This window comes from Saccostrea echinata, unplaced genomic scaffold (assembly GCF_033153115.1).
Source record: "Saccostrea echinata isolate AGI-Se365-2 ecotype Australia unplaced genomic scaffold, CSIRO_AGI_Sech_v1 ptg000025l, whole genome shotgun sequence".
NCBI classification, from domain to species: domain Eukaryota; kingdom Metazoa; phylum Mollusca; class Bivalvia; order Ostreida; family Ostreidae; genus Saccostrea; species Saccostrea echinata.
In genome coordinates this window covers 6,409,370-6,422,650 of record NW_026889774.1, presented here as the reverse complement: position 1 = coordinate 6,422,650, position 13,281 = coordinate 6,409,370, and the positions used below count along the sequence as shown (strand labels likewise).

Sequence of the window (13,281 nt, the reverse complement as noted above, 5' to 3'; positions counted from 1 at the left end):
ATTTTACAATATTTTCTTCAGTGCTTTAGCAATTGTTTGGAAATAAAAATTTTCGTCTCGATGACTCTGATTTGTTCTGAGAGGGAAAAACTAAAAAAAAAACTGAAAAATAAAATTTAATAAAATTCGGTCATTCGCTAATTCTAATGTATTTCCTTATACATTATGTTTATGAAACACAAGGAAGTACCGCGCGCCAGCCATTCTCAGACTGGAAAACATCTAATTGGAAATAGTTATAAAACAACACATACAGGAAAATGGTCATGAATACTATGTAATTCTAAGCTTATTAGCAAAACTTTAAAATTCCAAAAATAACATAACATTTTCCTGTTTGGTCTGTATTTTGAGATCCTCTAAGGCTTATAATTTTAAAAATACTTTTAAACCACTCTTAAGGGCATATAATATAAACACAAATTTTTATCAAAAATCTTGAAAATAACAACTTTAGTCATGTTTATATAAGTAAATCGTATAAGTTTAACCGCATAGATTTTCTTTTTACTTTTAAAATTTTACAAGAACTGGATTTAAGGTGACAAAAATTTGAATATTTCAATAAATATTGTTGCAGAAAGGTAGAATTTTGAACATCGTCGAAAGTTCACAATTTCTTAATTGTTTAGAAATTTATTATTCTAACTATTTATAACCAAAGTAAGTCAATAAATATATACCAATCCAGGCATCCATTTTTGTTGGTATCACCTGTCCTTAATATTAGTGTGAAAAGATTAAAAAAACCATTATTGAGAAATCAATCAAATCTTTTTATATACTGGTATACACACCAGACTGGGTAATTAAAGTAAAATGTAGTATTTATATACTCTCCGCAATACTGTATTGAGTATCAACCTTGTCTCCTTGGCCTGTGAAAACTTTGATGTATAACACTTTTATGTAACAAACATGCCTGAGAAAATTGCAATGTATACATATTTTTTTATGTAACTAACATTTAAATTTATATTTCAGTTTTAAATACAGCAGGATACTGTTAATAAAAGGACAGTAAAACTTTTTACATATGAAACAAGCAGTAAAAAAATTACTATGACATTTATCTTGATTTGGCTTTGTATTTACTGCCATCTGGTAAATATAAACCTTACAATTATACTTCATTATCTTTATTTTGAATTTATAAATTAAATTTATAAACAAATTTTGCATAATGACTAAAACTGTCAATTTACATGTATTAAGTAGGAACAGATCTATCTTTTGTGAATTCTTCGATTATCTTGTACTCAAGTATGAATTTCAAGTATTAGTAGTATTTTAATTTATTAGGATCCAAGGAGTTTCTAAGTATTAAATTAAACCACCTTTTTACATGAATGGCAAATAAAACAACTTCGATCACACTGTTTTCTTTTGAGCTCTTTAATAATTTACTATTCAAAATTATTTTAATATATTTTACTTTTAATCGATCTAGACCTTAAAAGATTGATTTTATGTTGTTTTACGTCCCATTCGAGAATTTTTCAATCATATAGAGACGTCACAATATACTGGTGAAGGGCTTCAAATTTAGACCTTTACTCGGCACTTAGGGCCATTGAGCAGTGAGGGATCTTTATCGTGCCAACGCCTGCCGTGACACGGGGCCTCGGCTTTTAAGGTCTCATCCGAAGGACACACAACTTTCACTTCTGAGTGCCGAGTGCTTGGCGAAGGAACAGTTGCTACCTATTTTTTATCGACTTTGGTCAGTGGCGGCCGAGATACGAACTCACGAACGAGCGCTCTACCGACTGAGCTACCTTTTTTGCTTTTTGAAAATTTGCTTTTATTATTGGTGAAATCATCAAAATTTGCATCAGAGAGACTCTTAAGAGCTAGGTTAATAGCGTTATATTTAGTACAGCAATGACCTACAACATGAGGGATATGGGTTCTGTCTTCATGTAAAGAAAGGTAGTAAGCGGTATGGAAATGTTAATTATGATCTCTCATTGGTAACACCGTGTTAAATGTTAATCCTATATGTAATACTATTTTTTTCTGAGAATATTAACCAATGTTAATTAGTTATCGTACTAAAATATGCAATATCTTCTGTATTTACTCATTTTCATTAGACAAAATAAACTTTGATATTATATAAATGGTCAAGGTCAAAAAGGACATTAACTTCCGTGATACTAGAGATTTGAAAGTTTGCAAAACAACCACTTTGTTTTAATCTGGCCTCAGGTCACTATTTATTTCTTTTTCACGGTTCAAGCCTTTAAAGATATTGGATATATATATAGAAAGAGAGAAATGGAATACGATTCAGTGTAAATAGAGCTGAATACGATTGGTAAAAGGGGGGTTTATCCTTGTCCGTCATACTTTTCCTCGTTGCCTCATTTCTGGAGTCCCTGGCTAAGTCTATTTCCACTTCACCAAGCATACTTTGGTAAATAGGTTTCAGGCTTGGGCCACGCCAATCACCGAAAGGAAATAATTTAATAATACGTTGAGGCCTCTTCTCAAAAACCACTTGGCCAGAAAAAAAACATATACTTTTAAAAAGCATCTTTATTGAGTTAAAATTTCAGTTTGTTCAAATCATTGCCCCCTCCGTGGATAGGCCAGAGCAACAATGAGGGTTAAATGTTTTACATGGGATCATACAAGAAGCAATCTTTAAAAAAATCTTCTAACTAATAGCTTAACTTCATTAAGTCACATTAATATACAAGGAACACATTTAGCGAATATTTCATCTTTCTTAATCATGACCCCTATGGCTAGGGCGAGTACTCGATAGAGGGTCAATGTTTGACAGTAAATCAAATTCGATATATACATGAAGTTCTTCAAGAAAAAATGTCTTTCGAGACCATAAATATGCCTGATTGATCAGGCTTACCGAAGGCGTGTATGGAAAAACATATATTAGTACGCAAGCATCACCATGTAGTCAAAAGTTAAATATAAGCATGTCGCCAACTGATGCTAGGCTAGCATCATAATGAAAAGGGCGAAGATAACGAACAGTGATCGATCTCAAAAAATATATAAACAATACAATTCTGTGAAGAGGGCATACCCACCGTAAGCCCTATGTATTGGTCAGGTATAATGAACATTCCGTAGTCGATTAAACTTTGAAGGGAATATATGATAGACGACTTCTAAAAATCTTCGTCTGAAGAATAGCAAATCCACATTTAGACCTATTGAAATACCAGCATCATCATGCAATGTAGTTTTAAGTTCAAATTATTTATTGCTTACAAGAGTAAGGCTAACTACACATTTTACACAATTCTGATAAAGGCTATGAATGTTCCCCTTGAATATCTTGAAAATCAATGTATGTCACATCACATGCATTGAACAATACACAAAAAGTTTTTATATAAATAGGTAAACAGTGATTGAACTAAAAAAATCTACAAATATTACAAATCTGGTGTTATACATGTGACGAACAAAGAAGTAAGAATGTTATTTTATTATCAAAACATAAGTTGTTTATGAATAGTTTCCAGTGATATGATAAATGTATTTCCTTTTATATAACATGGAGTATTTACGTACTCAAATATTTAGCTAATTTGAACTTTCATATTTATTTACAAAAAATATCTTATTGGCCTTCAGAACAGCAAACATTAATAAGTTATCACCTTATAAAAATTGAATAATATTTTGTATTATTTAAAATTGTTTACGGGTACATTTTCTGGTAAGAACTAGAAAAGTCAGCATTATATAACATTCAAAATTCTAGATTTTACTGGTTCCCACGTCACGTGGTTAAAAATATGTATATAAACACGGCGAGTGTAAATGGTTACGCTAATCGAAATACAAATTTACAATGGACTGCAACGCAACAAACCTTGTCACAATTATTTCCCAGCTTCAATATGAACTGGATGTCGCTAAAATGAGATTGCAGGTGGAAAAATCGGAAAAAGAACAAGCTTTGACCAGGTACTTCCTTTTTAATGTTATCTAATATGAGCTCGAGTTATCTCCTTTTCATTGTAAATCGTTTATCCATTTTGAAGCATGATAATCATAACATTGAGAGAAATCGTCTTTTAAATTAAACTTGTTTATTCTATTGTCTTTACAGGCTTAGTTCAATAGCTGGATCTAAGCTTGCATATAATAACCCAGGCATAACCGATCTATCAGACAAGAACAGGCCACAAAAGCTAGGAGAGAAGTTCAGTGAACTCTATGACAATGAATGGACAGATGCCATAGATTCTCTCACAGAAACTATGGAAGAAAAGAAGGCCATTTTAATGCTACGAAACGCTCTCAGATATGTGTACGAAAAAACGAAGAAAGCGTCCGAGGACCAGTACCGGAATCTTCAAATGGCTTTGTTCCAGGTAAATGTCTGTTTAAAAAAGGACACGTCATGAAATGAAATAAAGAATTGTGTTGTATTATTTCCAATTGAAAAACTTTGTCTAATTGAATTTGATTTTTGAGAATTTTTAAAAAATCATTTGTCTAAAATTCAAATCATTTTATTTTAGAGAGATCTAAGAAATTCTGAGGCACAAAGTTTCATACAAATCTACAGAAAAATCACTGAACTACAGAAAGAGGTTTCAGCGCTCTCCATCAGTAATACCAAGCAGGTAAAAATCATACTTTTTCTATTTCATATACAGATACTGTTATAGTCCTATCCCCTCCTCTACCCAATGTGGCATAAACTATTATTCAACTTATTTTTATGTGCATAACTCTTTAAATATCTAAAAAGAAATATATTGATAACAAAATAATAAAAATCGAAATTCAGTTTGCCCTTATTATTATGACAAACATATCTATTAATGAAAATCTAAATTCCGTTTACCCTTATTATTGTGACAAACATATTTTATTAATGAAAATCTAAATTCTGTTTGCCCTCATTATTAAGACAAATATATCTATGTACTCTGTGTTCCAATTACAGTTTTTAAGAGACGATTCGAACTTTATGCTGCCGTATGAAATCGTTGTGAACTGCTGTGAACCATTTGTTGATAAATGTGTGGAACTTTGCTGGATGATGCATATTCAGGATCCACCTATGGTTTTAGATTTTGGATCTTCAGATATCGTAGACAAAAACATGTTTAGACTTTTTACTAGAAGTGGCGACGTCGTTGACTTTGTTGTGTGGCCTGCTGTCTTACTGCACGAAAACGGGCCTCTGGTTCAAAAGGGTGTTGTCCAACCTATAAAGACAAAATCAAAAACTAATGGAAAAGACCGTTGATAATCTCAACAAATATCAATAATATTACCTATCCTTTGTGGAATGAGTACATTTTCATGCAATATGATGTCTCAACGACCTTGAATTCGGAAGTGATCAATTCACTGTGAGCGACGATCAGTCTGTGGACATGCCATTATATAATGTAGAATGACCAATGTTGCGGGGAAAAGCACAATTAAGTCTATACTCTCTAATATTAAAAGCGAAATATGAATATTTGAATTTTTTAAATGTGCCAAAACTTTCTATTTATTCCTTTGTTTTTATACATGTTATGTTGTTTTATTTTTCTATTTTTACAAATAAAAAATAGTTTGGAAAAAACGACACTTTTATTTCTTTGTGGATTGATGAATAATTACCAACTTATTTTAAACTAGTACATTGACTTGCATGTAAGGAATGAACAACCTAATTAATCATTTTTTTAATTTAATTTGCAGTTTAAGTTTATATGAAACAATTGTGTTAATTAGGAGTATGTTACCTCAGTAAAATATAAAAACAATAGAATTTATGATTTTCTGAATGAAAAAAAGTACTCTGATTTTAAATGAAAAGGGTGAATGTTATTAACCTTAATGGATCTCATAAATTCTTAAACAATACGAATTGTGAACTGAGCCCCTGGAAAAACAGAGGAGGGATCAGGTGCCTCTGAGAAGTAAGCAACCCCTGTCGATCGATCTCAGCCTTGTGAATTGATCAGGAAAATGGAATTTGTAGTCAACAGTTGTGTGAGTGGAAAGGTCTTATTGGATGAAACGTCAGTGTAAATACGACCCATATAGGTTCTATTTGCAACAATATATCGAAATGATGACTTTTAAGGGGATTGTTGAGGTCGTAAATCATGCATTTATGCATCTCATGTACCATTTACACGGTTTTGAGTGAATAAATTGATTGAAACTTATTTGTCAGAAGTGCCTCGATTTAGAAATTTATCGTTCTCAGAACTTGTTCTTGAATCGGTTGGGAGACAAAACACCACATTCAAATGATACTGGAATTTTACTGCAAAAATAGGGGAAGATGACGATGGAAAAGCTGGTCATCACGTTTGTCATAAAGTTTTGTTATTAGATGGCCGTTAAGCCTTAAGTCAAACATCCAAATATGAAACAAATATGGCAGACTCTGTGGTGTCTTTTATTTCGAGTTCTTTGAGAATTGTCGAGTCGACATATGAATGAAAAAAAATATTTTGAATTAATAAAACACCGTCGTTGTCTATATGTCGAATTGAATGACACAGCGAGAGTTTTCTTCTCAAACAGAAGTTTTTTAAAATAAATTCTGCTTCATAATAATTTTATTTAAGGGGCCGGCTAATAAAATAGCACAAATTAACTGCCCATAAAATTCCAACAGATAGTTCGAAGACCTTGTGTCGAAGGACAACATAGATATTGTGAATTAAATACTTCAGCATCTTGTTGATATAAACTTCAGTGTGCTTGTGCGTAAAATCAGAATTTTTTTAACAGAGTAATTTCGTAAATGACCAATGACAAGGTATGAAAATTTCCGAGTTTCATTTTTCTTGAATGTTGTCAAATAGCCTGGGAAAATTGTCATTTCAGGTATAATTTCAGGTTCAAAATGATTATGACATATTAAAGAGTATTTTTATTATGTATATATGCAAAGACGTCTCTTTTTACATAAGAGAATGAGTTTGCGCGAAAGTGTGTATCTGCTGTAGTAAAAAAAAGCATAGCAATTTCTGTATCTGTTACCAAATTGGTATGATCGAGGAATCAGCTTTTTCTACGTACACTCTACATTCCTGAAATACAATGGTTACGATTTCAGTGGTTTGGGCTTTATTGACCATGGATATCGACCGGATATCAGTGGTTTCTGAGAAGCAATGAGGGGTCCCAGACTAAGCATTTTCTCTCTTCCTGTTACACAACGATGGCTTTCTTAGAATCCTAATAATGTCCAGCAATTTTAGGATTAGGATAAGGGGGGCAAGAGGGTTTCTAAAGGGTTTCAAGTTGAATTGATTTAACCGTCTACTATACGTATTGATCAATATATCAAACTGGGACAAACATACAACTAATCAAAGTATTGCAAAGAAAATACATCAGATATGATGTATTGTTTGTAATGAAAATTTCTTATAGGCCTACAAATCTTAATGAAAATTGAAAATATTACTGAACAACAGAAAGTGACTATAAGTGACATATGCACAGAAGTCAGGAGACAATGAATGAAATTCGTACTTAACACTAAATCAGCTTAGTTGGTACAGCAAACATAAACCTTAATCATATTAGATACTGTATCCGTTAGGTCATTACACATGTTTTAAGCTCATCTGAGCTGAAAGCTCAAGTGAGCTTTTCTGATCACCCGTTGTCCGTCGTCCGTCCATCTGTCCGTCCGTCTGTAAACTTTTCACATTTTCAACTTCTTCTCAAGAACCACTGGGCCAATTTTAACCAAACTTGGTACAAAGTATCCTTGGGTAAAGGGAAATTTAAATTGTTAAAATAAAGGGCCAAGTCCCCTTACAAGGGAAGATAATCAAGAAAAGACAAAAATAGATGGGGTCATTAAAAAAATCTTCTCAAGAACCACTGGGCCAGAAAAGCTGAAACTTCTGTGGAAGCATCTTTTGATAGTGTAGATTCTAAATTGTTAAAATCGTGATCCCCGGGGGTAGGGCGGGGCCACAATAGGGAATCCAAGTTTTACATTGAAATATATAGGAAAAATCTTTCAAAATCTTCTTCTCAAGAACCACTGGGCCAGAAAAGCTGAAACCTATTTGGAAGCATCTTGGGGTAGTAAAGATTTGAAATTGTTAAAATCATGACCCCCGGGATAGGGCGGGGCCACAATAGGGAGTCCAAGTTTTACATTGAAATATATAAGAAAAATCTTTAAAAATCTTCTTCTCAAGAACCACTGGATCAGAAAAGCTAAAACTTATGTAGAAGCATCCTTGGGTAGTGTTTATTCTAAATTGTTCAAATCATGACCCCCAGGGGTAGGGCGGGGCCACACTAGGGAATCCAAGTTTTACATTGAAATATATAGGAAAAATCTTCTTCTCAAGGACCACTGGGCCAGAAAAGCTGAAACTTATGTGGAAGCATCCTGGGGTAGTGTAGATTTTTATTGTTCAAATCAGGACCCCCGGGGGTAGGGCGGGCCACAATAGGTATTTCAAGGGGAAATCTGGTAAAGAACAGCATGGCCAAAGTTACTCAGGAGAGCGATGTGGCTCATGGGCTTCTTGTTATTTGATGATACACACTCAATGTGTGTTGTGTATGATCAGTATGAATCTTTAACTTCATTGATAAAGATTGTAACTGTTTGATAATGTTGCAAAGTAGTTCATATACAGTAGATGCAATAAAATTAATCGTTTTTGTATATTATAGTAGTGCTTCATAATAATTTTATTTAAGGGACCGGCTAACAAATTATATATATAAAAAAAATTATATAAATATGTACATGAATTCATAAATGGAACAAATCTGACGAAATATATAGAACTATATTTCTTCATTAAAAAAATGGCACCCATGCATCACAGATCATGTACATATTAGTCTACATTTATCAATATATGATAGGAGAAGTCCTGCATAGTAACAGTAGGATTCAAAAATATCTATTACATTTTAAATCTTGATACATATGATATCATTTGTATTGAAAAAAAAAAAACACGTCAAAGTTTTGAATATGTCTGAAAATGGTTCGATTATGTTATGACTACATATACAAAGGCTGTTCAACATATTCTAGCTGTGCGTCACTTTACGCATGATAAGTGTATATAAAGGGAATAGTCGATCAGCGAACGATATTTTAATCTAAAGATTCACGATGACTGACGTAAACAATTTAATTCTTCTCATATCGAGGCTACAGGGAGACCTAGACGAAACTCAACGCAGACTAAAAGCTGAGACATTGGAAAAAGAAAGGGCCCTCACGAGGTATTTATCATCATGAATGAATTAAAAAAAACATCTATTTTTAAAAAGATACATAGAATGCATTTAAGAAAAATTGCTTTTTCTGTGTCCTTTAAACCTTTGAGTCAAATATTGTTATTAAACTACAGTTTTACTAAAACAATATTAAATTCATTTGAAGTACAGAGCTCTAGTGCATAATATTTTCATTCTTTTCTGAATTAATTTATGTTAAAAAATCCTGATTATCTGTACAAAAATGTTAACAGTTGTTCAAGACCAATTTTCAATATAATGTTCATGAAATATCGATGTTGCAGGCTCAGTTCAATAGCTGGAACAAAACTTACATATAACAACCCTGGTATCACCGATCTCTCAGACAAGAACAGACCACAGAAAATTGGTGAAAATTTCAATGAACTTTACGACAATGAGTGGACAGAGGCTGTTGACCAGCTATCGGAGGATCACGGAGAGGAAGGTGCGGTACAAATGCTCAGGGAGGCTCTTAAGGTAAGGAATCTGTTCAAATTTTATCTAATGATACTAAAACTGAAATATTTAAAAAAAAATTAACTTTAAATCTTCGCATTCTGTTGGCCATTTCAAATTTAACCAATCCTAAGTTCGGTTATATGATATTTTTTCTGGTGACGTGTTTCCAAAACAACTCTGTATTATAATTTTTTGTAACATATCATGTGCATTGTGAATTGTTTTGCTGCACTCCAGTTTACGCCAGTGCACTCAATGACGTTGTGTTTATTGTAGTTCATTGCCAACAAAACAAAGAGCTCAGCTGACAAGCAGTACAAGAATTTACAAGAGGCGTTGTTTCAGGTATGAATTGTCAGACATTCATATATTATACATACATGCACATATACAGGCTATCTAAATAAATTTGTAGGTTTTTCGATTTTTAAAACAAATCTAATATTTTTATTAAATTTAAACCCTTTTTAAATTAACTTTGTTAGAGGCAAAGAGAAATATCATTAATGTCCATAAGTGAACACAAATACATATAAATTCATTCTCAAATTATGCAAAATTAGCTTGTAAGATCTATTATGTTAATCTTCAAACAAACAATTTAGTATCACGTACAAGCTATATCAGTGAAATATTTTATGTAACACATTTTAGAGAGATCTGAGAGAATCCGAGGCTGGAAATTTTATGACAATCTACAAGAAAATCAGCGATCTACAAAAGGATGTCTCCAGTATCTCTGTGGCTAATGCTAAAAAGGTATTGAAGTCTACCTAATCACTAATAAGCAGCTGTAACTGCAAATTTTACTTCAAAACAATACATTCAAATATTTAAGTTCACCTAGTGCATTTAATAAAATAAATATGCATTTTTTCAGTTTCTGAAGGAGGATACAAAATTTGTGTCAAAGTATAAGGACGTGTTATTTGGTTGTGAAGCCTTCGTATACAGATGTATAGAACTGTGTTGGATGATGCATATCCAGGACCCACCCATGTACTTAAAATTTGAATCTCCAAATGTCATTGACAAAAACATATTCAGATTGTTTACAAGAAGTGGAGAACGTCCTGACTACGTGGTTTGGCCCGCGTTATTATTACATGAAGATGGACCTCTTGTTCAAAAGGGCGTAGTCCAACCTGTTAAATCGAACACTGCTGGTAAAAATTCAACACCGATAACATCAGAAAGGACGATTAATAAGTGAAAAGTTGAAAGGTTGAAAAAGCACTTGATTCAGAATAAGATTTGCCATAAAGAACAGTGTACAGTCTCATACTGGGAACTTTGACAACAAAGAATATACGAAAACCCAAACAGCATTTATACGCATTAAAATGTCTTGTCCACAGGGAACTGTTTAAATCGAGGGACATGTTGCATAGACTGAGAAGACACAAACTCGAAATATCTCGTAAAGCAAGACACCATCCTCAACCTAAATGTTCCCTTGACACAAAATTTGAAGCTAGTCATTATGTTAGTTTTTATGAACGTGAAATCGAAAATCTGTAAAGTCCCTTGGCTAAAAAAATTGTGTTCATTTTATGTTTAAATAAAGAAGTTTAGACTAATCGTTGGATTGTGACAATTTGACTTTATTTTAGTGTTTTACCTTAATCATTTTCAATCATAACTTGAATTTATACATTGACATATTAAAAAAAAGATAAAGTAAAATAGTATAGGAATATTAATTTTGTATTTGGTGACCTTTTTTTGCCATGCGTGAGTGGGGTTTTGCGTCATTCTACTAAATTTATTTTGTTATCGAATGTTGCACCTTGTGAAAAAAAAAACAGAAAACAATCTTACGTCATATACCAACCTGATATCGACTACCATTTAAATTTCATTCAAATTCTTCCTCGACCATTTGTGTTTACGCCATATTAGGTATCGGAGGTTTAAATATTTTGTCCTACATTGTAAACGTAGTAGTAAGGGACATTATACCAAATGGCTTTCTGCTAAGATATCTGACGCATATTCTATAAATCGAGATAATCACACTGATATCTACAGGAAATGTGGGTAGTAGTGGTTGGAGGAGGTAACTGCATATAATATCTGAAAGTTTCCTAATAGAAAAGGGAAAGTTATAGAATATTTTGTACACGGAAATATGACTCCATCCATTTTTCTGAAAGAAACTTCATGCATTTTATCAGTGAAGAAATGCGTGAATTATCAAAGATTCAGCAGTCAATGTATTTTTAGGTCTTTTCAAATTCCAATGGAAAGTATATATCACAAAACAGTGAAAAAATCCTTTTGGTAGGTTAGGGCTAATTGACTATATGGGATATCATAGCCAGTTTGTAATATACAATGTTATATCAAAATTAGAATGCAAAAAAAAAAAAAAAATGGGGAAAAGATATTTGTTTTTTTTTTAAAGTATGATATGAAATGTGAAAATTATGAACAGTAATCAAGCTCAAAAGTCCATTGAAAAAATACAATATTGAAACGGGGCAAACACAAAACCCTTAAAACGTATGAGAAGGGATCAGGTGCCATGAAGGAGTAAGCATCCTATGATGACAGTTCGGATGCTCTGTGTCATAATCGGAAAAATGCGTAGGCAATCCAGTGAGAAAATAATGGCCTAACAATTTGTATGAAAACGTCAGTCAACATTAGATTTAATGATATAATGTATTTGCTGATAAGATCATTGTATCAACTATAGAATTTGCGAATCGTTGACTTTAAATAAGACTGTTGATATCCTTGTATCACGAACTTATTTCTCAATAGCTTGCCTCGTTTTAGAAACTGTTCATATGTAGAGCATGCTCTTGCGTATAGAATCAAGTGGGAGACATCAGCATCATATGCAAGTGCTAACAGTACAATTCTCTATAAATAAGGGAAGTCGACAATAGAAAAATTGAAGTCATCACGTTTATCATAAAGTATATATCAAAAGGAACAAATTTTAGCAAGCAAGGATTTTTATAATTTGTTCTTGCTGTAGTTAACGACGTCAATTCGTACCTAACATATGCATGATGGTTAATTGATAAAAAAAAGTCCAGATGCTAAGATAGTCTGTATGGCTCTTAATTTAGAAATTTAAACTATATGTAACCATAGTTGTACTTTCACAACTATTTTCTCAGGAATTATAATACAGTATTGTTATATTATATCTTAATGATTAATTGAAGTGTATTGTCCATGCTGTATTTTCACTCTCTGAAGAACTCTCCAAAATTTGTTCCAAACTGTAAAGATGTGTATAAATGTAAATGTGATTTTTGTGGACAGATATGTATAATTGTTGGACATTTTATATACAAGCCTATCTATATACTTACAATTTCAAACATCATTGACTAATGCAGGCATGTTCACGCTGTTTTCAATCATTGACAAACATCCTGGTTATGTTGTTTGGTGCTGTTATTACATGAAAAGGACCTTTTATTGAAAATGATGTTTTCCAATTTTCTACATCAAACCCTGGTGATAAGAACTTTAATTTCTAGTTATAAGAACGAAGAGGATTCTGCATACAAGTGTATAACTGAAGGACAATGGAGATGCATTTATTCAATTTTTCTT

The 13,281-nt window shown here is 32.4% G+C and overlaps 2 protein-coding genes across 2 annotated transcripts; both read left to right on the top strand.

Annotated features, from left to right (window-relative positions):
• Positions 1-3,793: 3,793 nt before the first annotated feature.
• Positions 3,794-5,493, top strand: LOC133192536 (uncharacterized). Its single transcript, XM_061328529.1, has 4 exons — positions 3,794-3,948; positions 4,094-4,358; positions 4,509-4,613; positions 4,940-5,493. The coding sequence occupies exons 1-4, from the start codon at positions 3,833-3,835 to the stop codon at positions 5,243-5,245; spliced, it is 792 nt and encodes a 263-aa protein (XP_061184513.1). The 5' UTR covers positions 3,794-3,832; the 3' UTR covers positions 5,246-5,493.
• A 3,588-nt stretch (positions 5,494-9,081) lies between these two features.
• On the top strand, positions 9,082-11,244 carry LOC133192535 (uncharacterized). Its single transcript, XM_061328528.1, has 5 exons — positions 9,082-9,225; positions 9,525-9,720; positions 9,979-10,047; positions 10,357-10,461; positions 10,583-11,244. The coding sequence occupies exons 1-5, from the start codon at positions 9,113-9,115 to the stop codon at positions 10,913-10,915; spliced, it is 816 nt and encodes a 271-aa protein (XP_061184512.1). The 5' UTR covers positions 9,082-9,112; the 3' UTR covers positions 10,916-11,244.
• The last annotated feature ends 2,037 nt before the right edge of the window (positions 11,245-13,281 follow it).

Excerpts from the sequence above, each read along its gene's own strand:
- LOC133192536 (XM_061328529.1), top strand. The coding sequence starts at position 3,833 with ATGGACTGCAACGCAACAAACCTTGTCACAATTATTTCCCAGCTTCAA. Across the intron at positions 3,949-4,093 it reads AAAGAACAAGCTTTGACCAG|GCTTAGTTCAATAGCTGGAT; the intron begins GTACTTCCTTTT and ends TTGTCTTTACAG. Across the intron at positions 4,359-4,508 it reads TTCAAATGGCTTTGTTCCAG|AGAGATCTAAGAAATTCTGA; the intron begins GTAAATGTCTGT and ends ATTTTATTTTAG.
- LOC133192535 (XM_061328528.1), top strand. The coding sequence starts at position 9,113 with ATGACTGACGTAAACAATTTAATTCTTCTCATATCGAGGCTACAGGGA. Across the intron at positions 9,721-9,978 it reads TGCTCAGGGAGGCTCTTAAG|TTCATTGCCAACAAAACAAA; the intron begins GTAAGGAATCTG and ends TGTTTATTGTAG. Across the intron at positions 10,462-10,582 it reads CTGTGGCTAATGCTAAAAAG|TTTCTGAAGGAGGATACAAA; the intron begins GTATTGAAGTCT and ends GCATTTTTTCAG.